Source organism: Carcharhinus amblyrhynchos, chromosome 20 (genome assembly GCF_965287045.1).
Source record: "Carcharhinus amblyrhynchos chromosome 20, sCarAmb.v2.hapA, whole genome shotgun sequence".
Classification (NCBI taxonomy): domain Eukaryota; kingdom Metazoa; phylum Chordata; class Chondrichthyes; order Carcharhiniformes; family Carcharhinidae; genus Carcharhinus; species Carcharhinus amblyrhynchos.
This window is the reverse complement of record NC_137343.1, coordinates 7,751,047-7,773,777: the sequence shown is the minus strand read 5'-3', so window position 1 is coordinate 7,773,777 and position 22,731 is coordinate 7,751,047. Positions and strand designations below refer to the sequence as shown.

Sequence of the window (22,731 nt, the reverse complement as noted above, 5' to 3'; positions counted from 1 at the left end):
CTGGCCCTCACATGTAATGTGGACTTCTTTGCAAATGTCACAACTCCATTCAACCTGCCTCAAGCGATTAAAAGAATAGCGTTTGGCATCAAACCTGCTCATGGCGATCATAAATACCTTCATGGCATAAGCCTACAAATTCAGACAAAACATTGACATTTATTTCCTTGACCCTTTGAACATTGACAAGCAACCCAAAAAAGTTCCTGACAACAAAGGCAGAACATAACGAAATTTGCCATATGCCCATCAAGTTGTTGATATACTCAAGTACCTGACCCAATACTGCTTTAGAAAGTAGCTCCTAAGTCAGAAATCAACAGGATCAGAAGCAATGCATCAATATAGAAGAAAACACTGAACATTTTAAATGCAAAGCACTTCTCTCCCTTTTCATCTCCTCGCCCCCAATTTAATCAATTCCACAGGCATTCTCTCCCTATGCGGTCAGGGAAGTGACACTTCAGATCTCAGCCTTACGAAGACACGGCTTTTCAGATTGGCTAGTTGGCAAAAAGCCATGCAGAAAGCAGATCCATAGAATTAACAATAAACTATATCCTTCCCTGCCTCGAAGGCGGCCATTTAAACTTCACCACCAGTTGGGTACCACTAAGCACTGCGTTGGCACTGAATTTAAAGAAACTGACCAACTGGGATTGACACTCCAGACCAAAACAACATGCTAGTAGCTTGCAATTCCGGACAGTCATCTGGTGACAGACAAGTTCAATTTATTGAATGCACTGATTCATGATATCCAATTCTGAAAAATAATCTCCATACTGTACTTACCTGTAATTAGTTCTCTAACTTCCATGTCATTTGTCTTCCTTAGCAATCGGACCAGGGCAGGAATTCCATCACAATTCTTGATTGCCACTTTGCTATCATGATCTTTACCATAGGAGATATTTCTCAGAGCACCACAGGCTCTACGATGAACATCTGGTTTCGGATGATCCAACAGTCCAACCAAAATAGGTATACCCTTCAGCTGCCTTACTTCCTTTTTTATTTTGTCATTCTCATAGCACAGATGCTGCAGGTATGCAGCAGCATTTGATTTAACTGGGTCAAGGTGATGACTGAGCATTGCAATAACCTCTGGAAGGTCAGGGTCCCGCCACCTAGGATCTTTCCGGATACTGTCTATAGATGGTGAGCGTCTTCCAAGCCGATCTAGGCTGGCCATGCTCCCCCTTTCTGGCTGAGCCAATGGTGCATTGTATACACCTGTCAGATATGGAATCCGATCTTCAATGATCTCTGCTTCAATAGGATCTTCATAGCCTCTGAAATATAAACAAGAGTTCAGTCAGATTATGCAAGTAAAAGAGAGCCATTCTACCATCCCTTATGCACAGTTAACTTTTGTTCTGTAATTTAGTTTGCAATAATTATCAAAACAAGATGTTACTCGAGAGGACAAAAGATTTTAAATGGGTTAAAGCAACATGGAAACGTGAAAAGTTGAAAACTGGATTAAAGACAGGTCAGTCAACTGGAGTAGAACAACCAAATAGGCTAACCAATAGTTGGTAACCTAATACTAAAGACTAGGAGAGTAAAAATTAAGTGTTTTCTCTTTGCAGTGGGCCTAGATTAAACAATTCTGTCTCTCCATCCGAAGTGCCTTTAGACAGGTGACAGAAAAATAATGCAGTACTGATTATGTCTTGTGCACAGTTGCCAAAGATAGCTAGTGCAGAAAAAGACAGACGTCGTCTTGGAAGCTTGACACTAATTTATGTCAAATCTCACACAACTGATTTTATTTACATGAGCGAAGTATTGTGTGGATGCTGGATTTTGGAAATGTGAACAGAAAATGCTCAGCAGGTCTGGCAACATCTATTTCTTTCTTCACAGACAGTATCTGGAAAGATCCCAGGTGGTAGGACCCTGATCTTCTAAAGGTTATCGCAATGCTCAGTTCATCACCTTGGCCAGTTGAATCAAAGGCTGCTGCATACCTGCAGCATCTGTGCTATGAGAATGACAAAATTAAAAAAAAAGGAACACAGTTGAAGGATACAACTATTTTGGTTGGACTGCTCAATCACCCAAAACCAGATGCTCATTGTAGACCTGTTTTTAATCCCGTTTTCAGCTTTTGCTGTTTCCATGTTTTCATTGCGATAGAGCTTCTTACAAAAGTACTAATATGCACTTGTATGAGAATAACACTTGGTTCACAAACTTTAAAAACCTACAGTAAATGTGCATTGTAAATTACTTAGCGTACTTTTTGGCTCTACATATCCTTATTTTCATACCTTATTCACTTAACCCATTCAACACATGTTCAAAAAAATTAAGCCTATACAGACTGGGTAATTTTAGACAAAAATAATTACAACTTCAGTCTGTACTAAATTGGAAAAAAATCTAACATTCTTGCCAAATGCATATTCAGTAACATGTCCAGTTTCAGATTACATTTCCAAGGGCACATGTAGTTGTACAATTAACGATCAAGACCAAAAACAGGTCAACTGCACACTCAAAACTGCTGACACATTAAACAAAAAGATTCTGAATTGCCAAAAATGTAATTAAATTGTAACATGAATCTACTTGGCTAGCAGCCAAATTGACGGAATTAATTTCAAGTCAGGGTTACTGAAATTCTCAAGAGCCAGAACTTCCTCAGAGGTAACCTCACCAAAAGTTCAGCTGTAGGAGCAGATTCAAGGACCTGCCAGCTCCAAGTTAGGACATCCCAAGTCCAAGTTATCAAATTCAATTCCATTGATGGAGGAAAAATAGCTTCCTTCTCCTTCCTAGATTTGCACTTCTACCCACCCTTTTATACACAATGGAATGGCTTTTCCCTCCACTTTTACAACCTTGATGTCATAACCAATAACTTTTTTTAAAAAAATCAGCTTGTGCTTTCCACATCTGTTCAGCAATTAATTAGAAACGACTAGCACAGATTTGAAGAGAAAGTGTAGCACACGACAAACCGCAGAAGTGTTCAATGCAGGAGATACAAGTGTTGCATATATGAACTTCAGGAATGTGTTTGATAAATATGGGTAGAAGAATCAGGACGAGAAATTAAAGATGATTTAAAAGACAAAACGGTGTAGGAGTAAAAAGCAATTTTCCAGAATCGTTAGAAGAGGTTAGTAAAATTACACAGCATTCCTTATACTGTGCCCAATGATTCGGATGGAGGCACAGAGGTCTGATGTTGAAAAAAGCAGATGAAGAGTAACATTTCCTCTGAGCTACAAGGGTGGCAGCAATAAGGAATATATTGTCCAGGGAACAAACTAGTCACACAAAAGGAAATTCACTTATTGGATTATATTTACAACTTTAGAAGACAAAAAGAAATTCATAGAATTGCTACATTCGGCCCATCGAGACTGCACTGACAACAATTCCACCTCAGTCCTATCCCCGTAACACCAATAATTGCTTTAACCTACACATCCTGGGACACTAATGGGCAATTTAGCATAGCTAATGCACATAACCCACACAGCTTTGGACTATGGAGGAAACCAGAGCACCCAGAGGAAACCCACGCAGACACAGGGAGAACGTGCAAGCTCCACACAGACAGTCACCCAAGCCGGGAATCAAACCTAGGTTCCTGGAGCTGTGAGGCAACAGTGCTAACCACTGTGCTGCAACCAGATATTACTAAAATGAAATAAAAAGTTGTAGATGGAATTTAATTAAGTGTAAAATGATATAATTATTTTGTTTTACCTAAATGTAAGTTGATTGGAAGCAGTATCAGTGCTGTTGAAACAGAGGGGTCTGGGGTACAGGTTCATGTAGTAAACAGCAGGTTTATAAAGCTGTAAATAAAAAGCTATATCCATGTTTTATCATAAAAGCCAAGAAGCAACAATAAGGATCAATGATCCTAATGCAGGCGCTAAATTAACTACTTTTAATGTTTCATAAGCATTAGCAGCTCAACAGCCAAGATATTGGGGGATGAGATTGAGGAAAGAGGGGGTAACAACAACTGGTGGAGGTGCTTACACATCAAACAATATTATTGGAATTATTTAAAGCCTGTTAAGCTTTGGGACTGTGCGGTGACATTCCATACAAAAAACATGCTGGAAAACTGAAAGATGAAAGGAGAAAATGCTGGAAACACCCCTATCAGGCAACTGCTGAATTTTACTAGCATTTTCTGTTTGAATTTCAGTTTTTCTTCTCCACTCCCCATAGATGCTGCCTGACAACCTGATTCATGGTTATCTACCATTTGATAGCATGAGCTGGAAAATTTAGTGTCAATTAAAGCAAAAGGTAATCCATCAAGTGTCGAAGCTAAATGTTAAGGAACAATTGGCAGCAGTAGATGGAAGCCTCCAAACAGGTATTTTTAGACTTGAAAAGCTTAAGCCAATAATGGGGAGAAGAAAATGAATACAAGATGGATTACAAAATCTGGGAAGGTGCTTAATACCACAGCATTCATCAAGCACTGACAACTTTAAAACCACAAGCTTTGCTCCAGATTTTAAACCCAGCTGGATCTGCCAACAATTACTGCTTCTCGTCAGGATAACAAATAAGTAAATGTCTTATTCTGCAGCAGATGTTGCAGAAACTAAGTATTGGGGAGTGAAAAATTGACAGCCTATTTTAGCATTAGTGAAGTTAAAGGGCCAACAGCCACCTTTGAATGTGGAAATAGAAAGAAGCCTGATCTGAAAAGAGTCCGCATAAAGATTTGCATTAAAACAATATAGCTAATATTCTTCAAATTGAAGTTTGTGCTAACCAAATTTGTTGGATGAAAAACGTTGTGAAGCAGAATTTAGATATGCAATGACTGTGTGCTAAATCTTCCTGTTTTTAAAGCAGCAGATTATCATAACATCCCTTCTGTGATTGATCCACCCAAATAAGACATCCTTAAATGCAGGCTTAAGCACTTCAGAAAATTTGTCACAGAAGATTAATCAGAAGCAATATTTCCTTTGAAATACAGTTTTTTTAATGTTTATCTATAGTGATGCTTTGAAAAAGTATCAAGTAAATCCAAGTCACTTAGAAAGCAACTGATCTAAGGAAACATGGAATATTTTATGTTGGATTTGTTGACTTTTTCTTCAATCTTCGTACTGCTCCCCTGTACTAGTGGCAAAACAGGTGACAAATTTAAAAAACTTGAATTTATAAAGCGCATTCCACAATCTGGCTATGGCTAAGGTATTGAATAACTTTTTTGTTTCTGTCTTCACGGAGGAGGACGTGAATAATTTGCCGGGTGTTAGCGATAGAAAGGTGGTAGGACTGGAGGGTCTTAATGACATTACTGTTACTAGAAAGGCGGTGCTCGACAGACTGGAGGGGCTGATTGTGGACAAGTCCCCAGGACCGGATGGAATGCATCCAAGGGTTCTGAAAGAAACGGCGGAGGTGATAGTGGATGCCTTGGTGAATATTTTCCAAACGTCGCTGGATTCCGGGGAAGTGCCGGATGATTGGAAAACGGCTAATGTTACGCCGTTGTTTAAGAAGGGTGCCAGGCAAAAGGCGGGGAATTATAGGCCGGTTAGTTTAACATCTGTGGTAGGTAAAATGTTAGAATCTGTCATTAAGGAGGAAATTGCGAGGCATCTTGAAGGGAATTGCTTGATAGAGCAGACGCAGCACGGTTTCATTAAAGGGAAGTCGTGTCTGACAAATTTACTGGAGTTCTATGAGGATGTGTCTAGGGCGGTGGATAGAGGAGAGCCGGTGGATGTGGTCTTTCTAGATTTTCAGAAAGCGTTTGACAAAGTGCCTCACAAGAGGTTATTGCAGAGGTCGAGGGACATGGAGTTGGGGGTAGGGTGTTAGCGTGGATAGAGGATTGGTTGTCAAATAGGAGGCAGAGAGTGGGGGTCAACGGGTGCTATTCAGATTGGCGGATGGTGACTAGTGGAGTGCCCCAGGGGTCGGTGCTGGGACCTCAGCTTTTTACCATTTATATAGATGATCTGGAGGAGGGAACCGAGTGTAGAGTGTCAAAATTTGCTGTTGACACCAAGATTGGGGGAACGGCAAATTGTGCGGAGGGTGTGGAGAGTCTGCAGAAGGATCTAGATAGGCTGGGCAAATGGGCCAGGAAATGGCAAATGGAATTTAATGTTGGCAAGTGTGAGGTGGTCCACTTTGGTAGGAAAAATGGTAGGAAGGACTATTACTTACGGGGCGAAAAACTGCAGCAGGCGACGGTGCAGAGGGACCTCGGGGTCCTTGTGCATGAGTCGCAAAAACCCAGCTTGCAGGTGCAGCAGGTGGTCAGGAAGGCGAATGGGATGCTGGCCTTCATAGCGAAGGGGATTGAATATAAAAGTAGGGAGGTTTTGCTGCAGCTGTATAGGGCATTGGTGAGGCCGCAACTGGAGTACTGTGTGCATTTTTGGGCGCCGCACCTGCGCAAAGATATTTTGGCCTTGGAGGGAGTGCAGAGGAGGTTTGCTAGGCTGATGCCGGAGTTGAGGGGGTTGAGCTATGAGGAGAGGCTGAATAAACTGGGCTTGTACTCGTTAGAGTTTAGAAGAATGAGAGGAGATCTCATTGAGACGTATAAGATGATGAATGGGATGGATAGGATAGAGGTGGAAAGACTCTTCCCGCTCAAAAAAGACAATAGGACTAGGGGGCACAGCCTCAAGATAAAAGGGGGGCGGTTTAGAACGGAGTTGAGGAGGAACTTCTTCACTCAAAGGGTGGTGAATCTCTGGAATTCTCTGCCCGTTGAAGTGGTGGAGGCTGCCTCGCTAAATATTTTTAAGACGCGGGTTGATGGGTTTTTGATAGGAGAGGGAATTAAGGGTTATGGGGAGAGGGCGGGAAAGTGGAACTGAGCAGCGACAGATCAGCCATGATCTTATTGAATGGCAGGGCAGGCTCGAAGGGCTGGATGGCCTACTCCTGCTCCTATTTCTTATGTTCTAATCTCAAAACATTCCAAAACACTTCAGTCCCTGGTGTAATGTGGGGAAGTGTGGCAGCTAATTCATGAACAACTGTTCCTTTTTAAAATAATAAAGTTTCCTTCTCTTTAAATCATTCTTATGGAATCTCATATCCACCTGAAACAGTCTTTTGAATGAAACATTAAATAGAGACAATCTCTGAAATTCCTTCACTCCCTCATCACTACAAAGAAGCATCAGTCGAGATTGTGTTCATGTTCTGGACAGGACTTGAATCCATGACTTTCTGATTCAGCAGCAAGTGTGTTACCTACTCAGTGTCAAGGCTGACAATCAGCAAAGAGGGATTGCAAGACATAATCCCTTACAAGCACCTGTCCTCTGCTCATTGTCTCCACACAACTGAGATTATCTCCTACGGGGAGAACACAACTGTGTGCGCTCTTTGCGAATATATTCTAAAATGAATAATTGGTCAAAAGGTTCAAATGGTATTGCAGCTGTAGCCAGCACTGTAAGGATAGTGTCAACTTGCCAACTGATTATAATGGCAAATAATGAAATGCAACAATCCCCAACTGAACAAGGAATGCGTATCAATCACGAAACCTCCAGCACATCCAATACAAGTTTTTTGATCCAATGTCATCACAACCACTCCCTTACTGATTACCCTTACCTGACTTTTCTTCCCTTTTACATTCATACCTCTGATGCTTTTAACATTAACCCTTCCCCTCAAGCCCCCAACCCTGATTATCTGAACTTTTTGTCTTCCTTTCACTCTCATCTCTCAACTCATGAGCCCACAATTCAATCCTCAAATATCTCATCCTCCCCCATCTCAGCTTTTCTTCCACTTTTTTTAAGTCCCATATTCTGCTCTCTGTTTTGAGCCACTTGTGGATCTAGAACACCAATTGGTCTCAGCTGCCCATATTCAATGCCACAGGAGATTAATCATCATTTAGATTAAATTACTTCAGGTACACGAGCAACATGTGGACAGTTCAGTCCCGTTCCATATACAAACTGAACTCATTTTCCTTTCAGACATTCATGTCAAAGATTCTTTTCAATTACTAGAAAACTTAGTTAGGAGATTATTCGGAGGCACGGAAATAAACCTTCCAGTTTTGGGGAAAGAGAAGGAATGGAGGGGGAAGGGATAATTGTTCAATTTGTACATTTTCTTCTATCCATCAAGTTAATTTGAAGTTCCTGCCAATCCTAAATTTCCAGCACACAAATACAGACTACTTAATTCAAAATCCATTAATCTAAATCATCAGATAATTGAAACCATTAAGTTTGAAATTACCACTTTGCCTCCTTCATTAAAAGGCTTATTTCAAATTATTGGATAATTCAAGATTTTGTATCACTCTTATGCTAGAAAAAAATGCTGAAACATCCCAATCCCAGTCCAGCCAAATTACTTTTAAAAAAAGCAGCAAACACTGCAATGAACCGTTACAACAGCAAGTTTCTTTTTACATTTAATACTATCAACATACAAAGCATTATTATAGTTCTATGCTGAAAGTATGCATCCATTTAAGTGCCTATTAGCTTCAAGGTGCTAAGTTTGAAAAAGGAACAATGGCAAAGTTAACTTGACTCCCATGTGACTTTAACATATTAACTAATTGTAGTCGCATGCTGTAATTACTGTATTTGAGACAGGTTTACCTGGGGAGGGAAAAGTCAATACTTTGTCAAAAGTATGATAGATTGACTCCTTATTGTGCAAATGGCAATGAATTGGAATGCAACTTTGCAAATACTTGGTCCCTTCTGAAATAATCACTTGGAAACAGTATAAAACTGACAAAAAAGTAGAAAGAGAAGTGAAAGCAAAGGATAGATTGGAGTAGCCAAGGGCAAGCAGCACTATAATGGTCAAAATGTTGTTGATATGTTGTAAATCACACTTGGGCTATCAACAATGTATTGAAGCATGCATGATGAAAGATGGCAGCAACCATACTGGAATTAAATGCCTACCTCCTTGGTCTCCTTCCATTAGCCCTTGTTGGTGCCCTTCGACCCACAGTGGAATAATCTGGTTCCGGTTCAGGCTCTCCATCCAATTCATATCCATCATCATCAGGTCCGAGACTTCTATGGTCATCTTCAAGCCCATAAGGTTCTGGCTGGAAGCGCTCTGGTTGAGATCGACTTAGGTCGACACTACCATCTGGCTGCACTTGGGGCTGGGCAACAGCATACTTGTTTCTGTTCAGCAGTGTGTAACTGTCATCTGGTCTGTAGTTGTCACGTGGCATGTAAGCATAACGGGGACGATAGTGAACTCCTCGCGACAAGCTCCCATAGTTATCAGATACATCTGCAAACCCATCCTGGCCAGTGTACGAACGGTACATTTCATGCCGATTCTCATACGAATCTGGATAGTTGTTGTAGGCTCTGGTCAAAGTAGAATTTGCCTGTGGCATGATGTAACGGTCTCCATTTTTCATATATCTTCTGTCAATGGAATCTGTACAACTGCCAGCAGGAGATGACCCCTCTGCAGGCAATCCATCTGGCCCAAGTGGCACCTGCCGAACTGTACGGGTTGTAACTGTTTTAACCACTTTAGTGACCTGCAAATATAAATTTAAAATGTTCACAGCAATAGAGTAACATTAATCTCACTCCAAACATAGCACACAGTCAAAAGGGAACCAGATTTAGGGATATGTTCATAATGCAAAGGAACAGAAGTACTAGAGGGCAATGTGGTATTTAAACAAATATCTACATATTTAAATGCAAGCTATTTGCAAATGCTTTACATGCCCTTACAGTATAAGGGTTCATGTAAAACCTACCTTCCCGTTGTAAAAATGTAACCAACTGAGAACACATAAAATGCAATCTAAATGCTGTAAATGTGCACTTGAACCAGGCAGAAATTATAGATAGGCATCAAATACATCGAATTATGTAAATTTTTGAGAATGATTCAAGGCGGTTTCATAATCAAAAGAAAATTTTCATTTTATAACATGGATTAGATCAAGGCTTAAACTTAAAGCTTAAACTAAATTTTTGAACAGCTAAAAATAAAACTAGTTTATAGTGAACTGGGATAATCAACAAAATAGTTAAATAATATTTGGGATATAAACAGGCTTTTATCCTTGATATTTTTCTTTCGGGTCAAATTTGTTTCCTTTACTTCCTGCACTGAAGATACAAACTGCTTAATGAGCATTTCCAGCGTTCCTTTCCAACTTGTCTTAATTTGTCTACAAGCCCAACAGTGGGAGTGGCTGTTAAACTGCACCAGCTATTGCAACTTTATCACCACTTTGTGATCACACTCACTTCCAGCAAGATGGATAGGGAATAGGTGTGGAAACCGCAGCATTTTTTTCCTCCCCAACCCAGAGTGCTGAGACTAATTGCAGGAGAAAAACTCAACACAAACTGAGAATTAAACCTGGTGGTCCTTGGTCATTCCAGCTCAGCTATTTAATGCCTTAAGAAGCTAGGTTCCTGTGGTTGTTGCAGCAGTGCCAATTGTTCCAAAAATATATAAATGCTATTATAACTAATCTATAAACATTTCATCCCCAATGTTTCCAACTAAATAACCGATGGGAGTTCACTACATTAAGGGAAAAAGCAACACACTGACTCGTGACTATCAAATACTGCGGAAGACAAGATCAACCATTTCCTACTGCTGGTCATACATCACTCCAATTTCAGTGGCAACGTGAACAGAACAATAACTGTCATGTTACCCATTACGGCAGGGAAGTAAATTCATCGTGTTCACTACAAAGAGTAGCAATCGTTCACATGCAGAAGGAAAACTTAACAGCATGCTATCTGCTCAAACATTAAATATTCAAAGTGTTCAATTTAGGAGTCAGACCAACCTGACTCCAGAGATGTCATACACGCAGTAAATAATTCCTTTCACACATACATTAAAAATGCACTTGACTTTGACTTGCAAAAACTAATAATGAACTTGGAAAGTCAAAATTTTAGCTTAGAGGCATCAGATCCTACTGCTTTCAAAATTTCAACTACATTGAAACTGTTCATCCAACATTCAGTGTCAAGTTACTTTTGTTCAGAGGGTGACAATCATGGCATTTACTGGGAGGCAGTTAATTTGTTAAAGTCACAGTAAAATAGTTAAGACAAAACTTTATTACTTAAACAAACAACAAAAATTATTGGGTCAACTGTGACAATAACTGGTCACATATCAACCAGAACTTCCTCAAAAGCTATTGGGCAATGTGTGCACAATACTTCTTCCAACTTTTGTTCGTTTTTTCCCCCCAACTTCTGTTAGCAAGGAGTAGGTCACAAGGAGGTGGTTTTCACTTGATACAAGTTTATAAAAGCAATGCAATAAAATGATTAAGATGCTGAGCAAAGGTTCAGCTACTCATTTTTTTTTGACGAGAAAAGATTTTTCAAATTTCACAGCTGGGATTATGATTTATGTTCTAAATAGTTCAGTGCTCTTAAAATAAAAGTTAGTTAATAGGCACATCACAAAATCACCAGAGCTGGCTCAAACAGCATTTTATGTTCATGTAAGCACCTACAGAGCTTGCAATAAATTAGTGGAAAATATAACTTTTTTCAGATGGGTCTCCAGCTATTAAATTATTTTCATCCCAAATCAAGGCAGTTACCAGAATATGCAAATGTTGACTTATGCTAAACAGATTCAAACCATTACTAACTCATTATCAATTAATAGGGGTGGCAATGGTGGCACAGTGGTAGCACTGATGCCTCACAGAGCCAGGGACCCGAGTTTAATTCCAGCCTTTAATTCCAGGTCAGTCTGTGTGGAGTTTGCATGTTCTCCCTGTGCCTGCGTGGATTTCATCCTGATGCTCTGGTTTCCTCCCGCACTCCAGAGATGTGCAGGTTAGGTGCACTGACCATCGACATTACCCCTCAGCGTCAGGCGGATTAGCAGGGAGATACATGGGGATAGAGCTAGGGTGGGATTGTTGTCAACTCAATGGGCTGAAATGGCCTCCTTCTGCGCTGTAGGGATTCTATATTTGCCTCAAATTTGGTGAAGGTTTTTGAGGACGTGACACAAACGGTTGACAAGGGTCGAGCCATGGATGTCATCTATATGGATTTTAGTAAAGCGTTCGACAAAGTCCCTCATGGCAGGTTGGTGCAAAAGGTTAAATCTCAAGGGATAAAAGGAGAGATGGCTAGATGGGGAGAGAACTGGCTTGGCCACAGAAGACAGAGGGTAGGAGCCGAAGGGTCTTTTTCCGGCTGGAGGTCTGTGACCAGTGGTGTTCCGCAGGGCTCTGTACTGGAACCTCTATTTGTGATATATATAAATGATTTGGAAGAAGGCGTAACCGGTGTGATCAGTAAGTTTGTGGATGACACGAAGATGGCAGGACTTGCGGATAGCGATGAACATCGTTGGAGAATACAACAGGCCATAGATAGGCTGGAAAATTGGGCAGAGAATTGGCAGATGGAATTTAATCCAGATAAATGCAAAGTGATGCATTTTGTTAGGACTAATGTAGGGGGGAGCTATACAATAAATGGCAGAACCATCAAAAGTATAGACGGACAGAAGGACCTGGGTGTGCAAGTCCACAGGTCCTTGAAGGTGGCAGCACAGGTGGAGATGGTGGTGAAGGCAGCATATAGCATGCTTGCCTTTATAGGGCGGGGTATAGAGTATAAAAACTGGCGTCTGATGTTACAGCTGTATAGAATGTTGGTTGGGCCACATTTGGAGTACTGCGTTCAGTTCTGGTCGCCGCACTACCAGAAGGACGTGAAGGCTTTGGAGAGAGTGCAGAGAAGGTTTACCAGGATGTTGCGTGGTATGGTGGGTCTTAGCTATGAAGAGAGATTGGGTAAACTGGGGTTGTTCTCCCTGGAAAGATGGAGAATGATGGGAGACCTAATAGAGGTATATAAAATTACGAGGGGTATGGATAGGGTGAACAGTGGGAAGCTTTTTCCCAGGTTGGAGGTGACAAACACGAGGGGTCACAGGTTCAAGGTGAGGGGGGACAAGGTTTAACTCCAATATCAGAGGGACGTATTTTACGGAGGGTGGTGGGGGTCTGGAATGCACTGCCAAGCAGGGTGGTGAGGCGGACACACTGGGATCGTCTAAAACTTATCTGGATAGTCACATGAGCAGACTGAGAATGGAAGGGATACAGAAGAATGGTCTAGTTGGACCAATGAGCGGCGCAGGCTTCAAGGGCTGGAGGGCCTGTTTCTTATGCTGTATTGTTCTTTGTTCTATAATTCTATATTCACTACTGATTCAAATCAGAATAATTGCCATTCTAAGCATGATATCACAATATTACAAGAGCTCTTTATCATAAGAGCAGTATATCAAGAAAAAGAGAAACAGATTGGCTTTGGGATTCAATATTTTCAGACTATAATGCAACAAATTGCAGATTATCAAATAATGAAGCTTCATCCAAAAATGAATATTCCTCGGTTTAGAGCAAGTATCAAGTGTGAAAAAGAGGAAAGAATCCATTAAAAGTACACAGCTTTATGGACTGGTGCTATAATATGAAAGGGACATGTTATCCAGGGTGGGATCCTGAGTAGCGGGGATGAAAGTGAGGGGGGAATAGATGGGGACTGCAATGCACGGCATCGTGGGGGTGGAGCGGAGCAGGGTTTGAAATGCGTATACTTTAATGCGAGGAGTATTCGCAATAAAGTGGATGAACTTGCAGCGTGAATCAGTACCTGGGACTTTGATGTTGTGGCCATTTCAGAGACATGGATAGAGCAGGGTCAGGAATGGTTGTTGCAGGTTCCAGGGTTCAAATGCTTCAGTCGGAGTAGAGGAGGAGGTAGAAGGGGGGGAGGGGCAGCATTATTAGTCAAGGATTGTATCACAGTGTCAGAGAGGAAGTTTGACGAGGACTTGTCTGTTGAGGTAGTATGGGCTGAGATTAGAAATAGGAGAGAGGTCACCCTGTTGGGAGTCTTTTATAGACCTCCTAAAAGTTCTAGAGAGGTTGAGGAAAGGATTGCGGAGACGATCCTGGATAGGAGTGAAAGTAATAGGGTAATTGTTATGGGGGACTTTAACTTTACTAATATTGATTGGAATAGCTATAGCTCGAGCTCATTAGAGGGGTCAGTTTTTGTACAAAGCATGCAGGAAGGTTTTTTGACTCGGTATGTAGATAGGCCAACTAGAGGTGAGGCTAAATTGGATTTGGTGCTGGGAAATGAGCCAGACCAGGTGCTAGACTTGGAAGTTGGTGTGCATTTTGGTGATAGTAACCACAATTCGGTTACGTTCACCTTAGTGATGGAAAGGGATAGGCATGAACCTCGGGTCAGTAGTTTTAGCTGGGGGAAGGGTAATTATGAGGCTATTAGGAGAGAATTAGGAAGCATAGGTTGGACTAGGAGACTACAGGGTCTCGGAACATCCGAAATGTGGAGTTTTTTCAAGGAGCAGCTACTGCGAGTCCTTGATATGCATGTCCCTGTCAGGCAAGGAGGAAATGGTCGAGCTAGGGAACCGTGGTGCACTAAAAAAGTTGATTCGCTGGTTAAAAAGAAAAAGGAGGCTTATGTCCGGATGAGACTTGAGGGCTCAGGTAGTGTACTAGAAAGCTTTAGATTGGCTAGGAGGGAGTTAAAGAGTGAGTTAAGAAGGGCTAAAAGAGGACATGAGAAGACTTTGGCTGATAGGATTAAGGAGAATCCTAAGGCGTTCTATAGATATGTTAAGAACAGAAGATTGGTTAGGGCAAGATTAGGGCCAGTTACAGACAGCACTGGGAAGTTATGTGTGGAACCGGAAGAGATTGGAGAGGCATTGAACAAATATTTCTCTTCGGTATTCACGCAGGGGGGCATAAATGTAGCTGTGGAGAACACTGGGTTACAGGGTTGTAAACTGGACAGTATTGCAGTTGATAAGGAGGATGTGCTAGATATTCTTGAGGGTTTGAAAATAGATAAGTCCCCTGGGCCGGACGGGATTTACCCTAGGATTCTCTGGGAGGCAAGAGAGGCGATTGCAGAGCCTCTGGCTCTGATCTTCAGGTCGTCGTTGGTCACCGGTATAGTGCCAGAAGATTGGAGGATAGCGAATGTTGTCCCATTGTTTAAGAAGGGGAACAGAGACTTCCCTGGGAATTATAGACCGGTGAGTCTTACTTCTGTTGTGGGCAAGGTTTTAGAAAAAATTATTAGGGATAGGATTTATAGTTATTTAGAGAGTAATGAATTGATTGGAGATAGTCAGCATGGTTTTGTGGAGGGTAGGTCGTGCCTTACTAACCTTGAGTTTTTTGAGAAAGTGACCAAAGAGGTGGATGGGGGTAAGGCAGTTGACGTGGTATATATGGACTTTAGTAAGGCGTTTGATAAGGTTCACCATGGAAGGCTTCTGCAGAAAATGCAGATGTATGGGATTGGGGGTGATTTAGGTAATTGGATCAGAAATTGGCTAGCAGATAGGAGACAGAGGGTGGTGGTTGATGATAAGTATTCGTCATGGAGTTCAGTTACAAGTGGTGTGCCTCAGGGATCTGTTTTGGGGCCACTGCTGTTTGTAATTTTTATAAATGATCTGGATGAGGGTATAGTTGGGTGGATTAGTAAATTTGCTGATGACACCAAAGTCGGAGGTGTGGTAGATTGTGAGGAAGGGTGTCATAGTTTACAGGAAGACTTGGACAAGTTGCAGAGCTGGGCCGAGAGGTGGCAGATGGAGTTTAATGCGGAAAAGTGTGAGGTAATTCACTTTGGCAGGAATAACAAATGTGTAGAGTATAGGGCTAATGGTAGGACTCTGAATAGTGTTGATGAACAGAGGGATCAAGGTGTATGTGTACATAGATCCCTGAAAGTTGGGAATCAAGTAGATAAGGTTGTTAGGAAGGCATACGGTGTCTTGGCGTTTATTGGTAGGGGGATTGAACTTAGGAGCCGCAGCGTCATGTTGCAACTGTACAAAACTCTGGTGCGGCCGCACTTGGAGTATTGTGTGCAGTTCTGGTCCCCACATTATAGGAAGGATGTGGAGGCTTTGGAGAGGGTGCAGAGGAGGTTTACCAGGATGTTGCCTGGTATAGAGGGGAGGTCCTATGAGGAGAGACTGAGGGATTTGAGGTTGTTTTCGTTAGAAAGAAGGCGGCTAAGAGGGGACCTTATTGAAACATATAAGATGATTAGAGGTTTAGCTAGGGTGGACAGTGATAGCCTTTTTCCTTGGATGGAGAAAGCTAGCACGAGGGGGCATAGCTTTAAATTAAGGGGTGGTAGTTATAGGATGGATGTCAGAGGTAGGTTCTTTACCCAGAGGGTGGTGAGGGATTGGAATGCCCTGCCTGCTGCAGTTGTAAATGCGCCTAGTTTGGGGGCGTTTAAGAGATCTGTGGATAGGTTTATGGATGGAAAGGGATTGGTTCAGGTTAGAGGGTCATTGCTTTTTAACTGGTTGGCGCAACATCGTGGGCCGAAGGGCCTGTTCTGCGCAGTAATGTTCTATGTTCAATGTTATATTTTAATTCTTGCAGCACTGCATCTTGTTCAGTCTTCACTAGCTGCAACACAACTGACGGTATAAATTTGAGCCAGATCCTGGTTGAACGCCAACTCAGAACAGTGCGGGGAGGCAATCACAATGCCACAGCTGGACATGGTACAAATGCAATTACAGTGAGATTCTTGCTCACTATTAAATTGAAGTAGAGTATGCTTCTGTACGTTGATTGTATCTGCAAAGCATTCAACATATTTCCATACACGCTCAGAGCTTTCCCCTGGACCACAAACAAGACCTGGATCTATGCAGTATAAATAAGTGTGTTTCTGGCTGTTAAAATAAACTGCAGTAACCAGTGGCAGGGAAACCTTATTGACAGCTGAGGCATAATACTTCACAGAATGGGTATATTTGCACAGAATTGTGCTGTTCCGGTAAATCCTGAAAAGTAGAACAACTTGCAAGCATGTGACCAAGTACATTCCTCAAAAGATAAATTAAATAACTTCTACATTTAGACACACTCCTTTGTTTCTCTTATTAATTGAAGACTGTTATGCACAGAAAGTTGCAGTGAATAGAAGAGTCACAACAGCAGTATTTAAAGTCTCAGAACATAAACCCTAACTTCCTGGCTCCCAGTGTCAGATTTTGGGGGGTACAAAAGATACGCTGGGGAATCGCTCTCAGAAGTTTGCAGATAAGGGTTTATCTGGCAATTGTCCAGAACCACTAACTTTCCTTGGACTGATGCACTGGGAATAACAAAGCTATTTGAATCACTGATTTTGGATGGTACTACCAGTGTTGCGCTAATAGTTCTTTAACTTCAGCGTAATTATTTTTATCAGTCTGAGCTCTGCACAGGACACCTCCAACACTCGACCTCTCCCCAGGGAACTCCCACACCCTTCAAAAGCCTATATTTGGGTAAGAAAGATCACCCATTTCAAATTGTCTTGTATGTTTGCACCTCTACTTTCCCTACAAATCTGTTCCATTACATCCTCCTCATAACATAAGAACATAAGTAGGAGCAGGAGTAGGCCATCTAGCCCTTCGAGCCTGCCCTGCCATTCAATAAGATCATGGCTGATCTGAAGTGGCTCAGTTCCACTTTCTCCCCATAACCCTTAATTCCCTTGCCTACCAAAAACCTATCTACCCATGTCTTAAATATATTCAGCGAGGTAGCCTCCACCACTTCAACAGGCAGAGAATTCCAGAGATTCACCACCCTTTGAGTGAAGAAGTTCCTCCTCAACTCCGTTCTAAACTGCACCCCCCCCCCCCCTTATCTTGACGCTGTGCCCTCTAGTCCTAGTGTCCTTCGAGTGGGAAGAATCTCTCTACCTCTACCCTATCCATCCCCTTCATTATCTTATATGCCTCTATAAGATCCCCCCTCATCCTTCTAAACTCCAACGAGTACAGACCCAGTCTATTTAGTCTCTCTTCATAGTCTAACCCCCTCATCTCCGGTATCAGCCTAGTGAACCTCCTCTGCACTCCCTCCAAGGCCAAAATATCCTTGCGCAAGTGCGGTGACCAAAACTGCACACACTACTCCAGCTGCAGCCTCACCAGTGCCCTGTACAGTTGCAGCAAGACCTCCCTGCTATCCCCCTCGCTATAAAGGCCAGCATCCCATTTGCCTTCTTGATCACCTGCTGCACCTGCAGACTGGGTCTTTGTGACTCATGCACAAGGGCCCCCAGGTCCCTCTGCATCGTAGCATGCTGCAGCTTTTCGCCCTTTAAATAGTAATCCCTCCTACTATTATTCCTGCCAAAGTGGATAACCTCACACTTGCTAACATTGTACTCCATCTGCCAGGTCCTCGCCCACTCGCTCAGCCTATCCAGATCCCTCTGCAGACTTTCCACACCCACACAATTTGCTTTTCCACTCATCTTTGTCTCATCAGCAAATTTTGTCACCCTACACTCAGCCCCCTCCTCCAGATCATCCATATAAATGGTAAATAGCTGAGGCCCCAGCACCAATCCCTGTGGCACTCCACTAGTTACCAACAGCCAATCAGAATAGCACCCATTGATACCAACTCTCTGCCTCCTATTAGACAGCCAATCCTCTATCCACGCTAACACCTTACCCCCAACTCCATGCCCCCTAACCTTCTAAAGCAACCTTTTGTGCGGGATCTTATCAAACGCCTTTTGAAAAATCAAGAAACACTACATCCACCGGTTCCCCTCTGTCTACCGCACTAGTCACATCCTCATAGAAATCCAATAAATTCATCAAACGTGACTTCCCCTTAACAAATCCATGCTGCATCTGCTCTATCAAACAATTCTCCTCCAGGTGCCTCACTAGCTGGCAGCCTATAGACTACAAATAATTGGAACATAGGAATTAGGAACAGAAGTAGGGAATTCAGCCTTTAAGCTGCTCCCCTATTCAATCATATCATGGTTTATCTCTTCCTGGTCTCAAATCCAGCTCCCTACCTGTTTCCCATATCCCCTGAACACATTTTTTATATCTATGGTATATCTATCTCCTTCTTGAAATCATTTAATGATTCAGGCTCCATTATGATATGGGGCAGCGAATTCCACAAATTCACCACCCTCTGCAAGAATTACACCCATTTTGTTGCTTAGCTTGAGCCAAATTGATTCTTTACATGACCTTCTAGGATATCTACTTTCTCGAGCATTGCAATGCTTTTCTTAATCAATCAATACTGAGACGCCTGGATAGAGTGGATGTGGAGAGGATGTTTCCACTAGCAGGAAAAACTAAAACCAGAGCGTACAACCTCAGGCTAAAGGGAGAATCCTTTAAAACAGTGGCAAGGCAGAATTTCCTCAGCCAGTGTGGTGAATCTGTGGAACTCTTTGCCGCAGAAGGCTTTGGAGGGCAGAACATTGAGTGTCTTTAAGACAGAGATAGATAGGTCAAGAGATCAGGGGTTGTGGGGAAAAGGCAGGTGAATGGGGATGAGAAAAGTATCAGCCATGATTGAATGGCAGTAATTCTGCTTCTATGTCGTGTGGTATAATACCACATCATAGAATCCGACAGCGCAGAAGGAGGCTATTTGGCCCATTGAGTCTACACCAACCACAATCCAACCCATGCAATATCACCATAACTCCATGCATTTAACCTAGCTAGCCCCCCTTAATACTAAGGGGCAAATTACTATGGCCAATCCACCTAACCTGCACATCTTTGGACTGTGGAAGGAAACCAGAGCACCTGGGGGGAAACCCACACAGGCATGGGGAGAATGTGCAAACTCCACTTAGACAGTTAACCAAGCCCACATTCAAACCAGGGACCCTGGCACTGTGGGCCAGCAGTGCTAAGCACTGTGTCACCATTCCATCATCTCCTCCCTGCCCAATCTCTCCTCAATAACTTGCACCCAAGAATGTTTACCACCTAGTTCTGCCCTTGCTTGGAGCCATGTCTCAGATTTGTTAAAATTCCACATGACAATTTGCACTTGTAACTCACCAATTTTACTTATTGTACTCTGTGCATTCACATAAAGTGGAGATGCCAGCATTGGACTAGTGTAAACACAGTAAGTCGCCTCACAACACCAGGTTAAAGTCCAACAGATTTATTTGGTTGCAAATGCCACTCACTTTCGGAGCGCTGCTCCTACATAAGGTGAGTAACTCACTTGATGAAGGAGTAGAGCTCTGAAAGCTAGTGGTGTTTGCTACCAAATAAACCTGTTGGACTTTAACCTGATATTGAGAGACTTCTTACTGCATTCACATAAATGCAGTACACCAACCCCGATTTAGATTTTATTACTTCCTCCCTTAATCCAACTCCAAATATTGTTACAATCCTCTATTCCAGTGCTAATTATATCTCCCAGTATTTTATGCGCCTGGCATATTTTCTCCTAGTTCCCACATCCCTGCCAATTTAGTTCAAAGGCCCCCAAAGCAGTAGCAAAACACACTGTCTGGGCTCTATTAATCTGGTGCAATCTGTCTATTTTACACTGGTGCCATCATAACCAGAGTTAATCCCTGTGTCCCAGCAATCTAAAGCCCTCCCTCCTGCACAATCTTTCCAGCCACATATTCATGTGCCTTAGCTGCCTATTTCTGCACTCATTTGCATATTGCACAGGGAGTAATACAGAGACCACTAATTTTGGGGTCCTATTCGCTCATTTCCTGCCCAGCTCCCCAAATTCTGACTGCAGGGCCACATTCCCCCTTCCTCCCCAAGCACCCATTCCCTTTTTGCCTCCATGCTCCTAGTCTGCAATGTGACCACTTTTCTGAACATGCTAGCCACATAACGTTCAGTCTTGTAGATGTGCCAGTGACTCCAGCTGCTGCTTGCCCTCCAAAATGTGGAGCTCAAGTTTCTGCATCTGGTAGCACTTCTTATACATGTGGCTGTCTAGGACTAGGGTCATCAGTACTGTCCAAGGCATCTCATACTATAGAACATGAATTCCACACGACCAATCTGCCCTGCTCAATTTTAGTTCCCTTACCTTATTTTACTTAGGTTTACTTATTAATTTGCTGGCCACTACATTACTTAATCCTAATGCTTCTTTTCTCAAACCCAAGTAGCTACTGCCTTTAAAAAAAAAGACGCTTTTCTAACTTACAATTATTTAAATAAACTTTCTTACCAACCCAGTGAACTTGTGGTTTTCCTGTGATGTCATTTATTTTTCTCCAAACTCAGCTCCAAGGTGAGGTTTACACTCCGATAAATTTCTGCGCAGTTGCTCCTGATTCCAACTTAAAATAATTCCTAAGTATTGAAATCTCTTCCCCCATGCACTGAATTCTCACGTGAAACTAATTGTCTTACTGTCCCCTTTTCACTCCCACACAGCTGCCTGTCTCTTCATGTGTCTCTTACTGATCCTATGATTGAGAAACATTTCACATTTGTGACCTTTTGTCTTTGCAATGACCCAATCATCAAATGATTTTCCCAATGCAGAGACTCCAGATCGTGAACAAGGAACTTAGCATATTAAGCTGAAAGTACCAGCAAACTGCAGTTTCAACTGGAAGGAGAATTTGGGGTCTGAAACATTGGTAAGACAAGGGTGGCACAGTGGTTAGCACTGCTGCCTCACATCACCAGGAATCCAATTTAATTCTGGTCTCAGGTGACTGCGTGGAGTTTGCACATTCTCCCAGTGTTTGCATGGGTTTCCTCCCACACAAAGATGCACAGGTTAGATGGATTGGCTGTGCTAAATTTCCCCTTAGTGTCAGGCACTTAGCAAGGCAAATACATGCAGTTATTGGGAAAGGGCTTGGGTGGGATTGTTGTTGATGCAGGCTCAATGGGCTGAATGGCCTCCTCCTGCACTGTTGGGATTCTATGATTATATAATTCTAAAATAGTCATTTAATGCCTCTTCTGAAAAGATAGGAGAGGTGCTAAATGAATATTTTTTGTCAGTATTCACACAGGAAAAAGACAATGTCGTCGAGGATAAAAGTGAGATACAGGCTATTAGACTAGATGGGATTGAGGTTCATACAGGCTATTAGACTAGATAAGATTGAGGATCATAAGGAGGTGTTAGCAATTCTGGGAAGTACGAAAATAGATAAGTGCCCTGGGCCAGATGGGATTTATCCTAGGATTCTCTGAGAATGCAGAGCCTTTGGCTTTGATCTTTTGGTCGTCACTGAATAGTGCCAGAAGACTGGAGGATAGCAAATGTTGTCCCCTTGTTCAAGAAGGGGAGTAGAGACAACCCTGGTGATTATGGACCAGTGAGCCTTACTTCTGTTGTGGGCACAGTTTTGGAAAGGATAAGAGATAGGATTTATAGTCATCTAGAAAGGAATAATTTCATTAGGGATAGTCAGCACTGTTCTGTGAAGGGTAGGTCGTGCCTCACAAACCTTAGTGAGTTCCTTGAGAAGGTGACCAACGAGGTAGATGAGTGCAAAGCAGTTGATGTGGTGTATATGGATTTCAGTAAAGCATTTGATAAGGTTCCCCATGGTAAGCTATTGCAGAAAATAGAGGGGCATGGAATTGAGGGTGATTTAGCGGTTTGGATCAGAAATTGGCTAGCTGTAAGAAGACAGAGGGTGGTGGTTGATGGGAAATGTTCATCCTGGAGTTCAGTTATGAGTGGCGTACCGCAAGGATGTGTTTTGGGGCCACTGCTGTTCGTCATTTTTATGAACAACCTGGATGAGGGCATAGAAGGATGGGTTAGTAAATTTGCAGATGACACTAAAGTCGGCAGAACTGTGGACAGTGCGGAAGGATGTTGCAGGTTACAGAAGGACATAGATA

At 42.3% G+C, this 22,731-nt stretch overlaps 1 protein-coding gene across 13 annotated transcripts in view; it reads right to left on the bottom strand.

The window, feature by feature from the left end:
* arvcfb (ARVCF delta catenin family member b) overlaps window positions 1–22,731 on the bottom strand; it is a 347,569-nt gene that overhangs the window by 105,656 nt on the left and 219,182 nt on the right. For all 13 annotated transcript variants that reach the window (XM_080208051.1, XM_080208039.1, XM_080208047.1 and 10 more), the window contains 2 exons: window positions 8,922–9,523; window positions 796–1,295 (listed from right to left, as the gene is read on the bottom strand). In XM_080208051.1, the coding sequence (XP_080064177.1) occupies window positions 796–1,295; window positions 8,922–9,523 (1,102 nt within the window). The remainder of the gene's footprint in view (window positions 1–795; window positions 1,296–8,921; window positions 9,524–22,731) is intronic.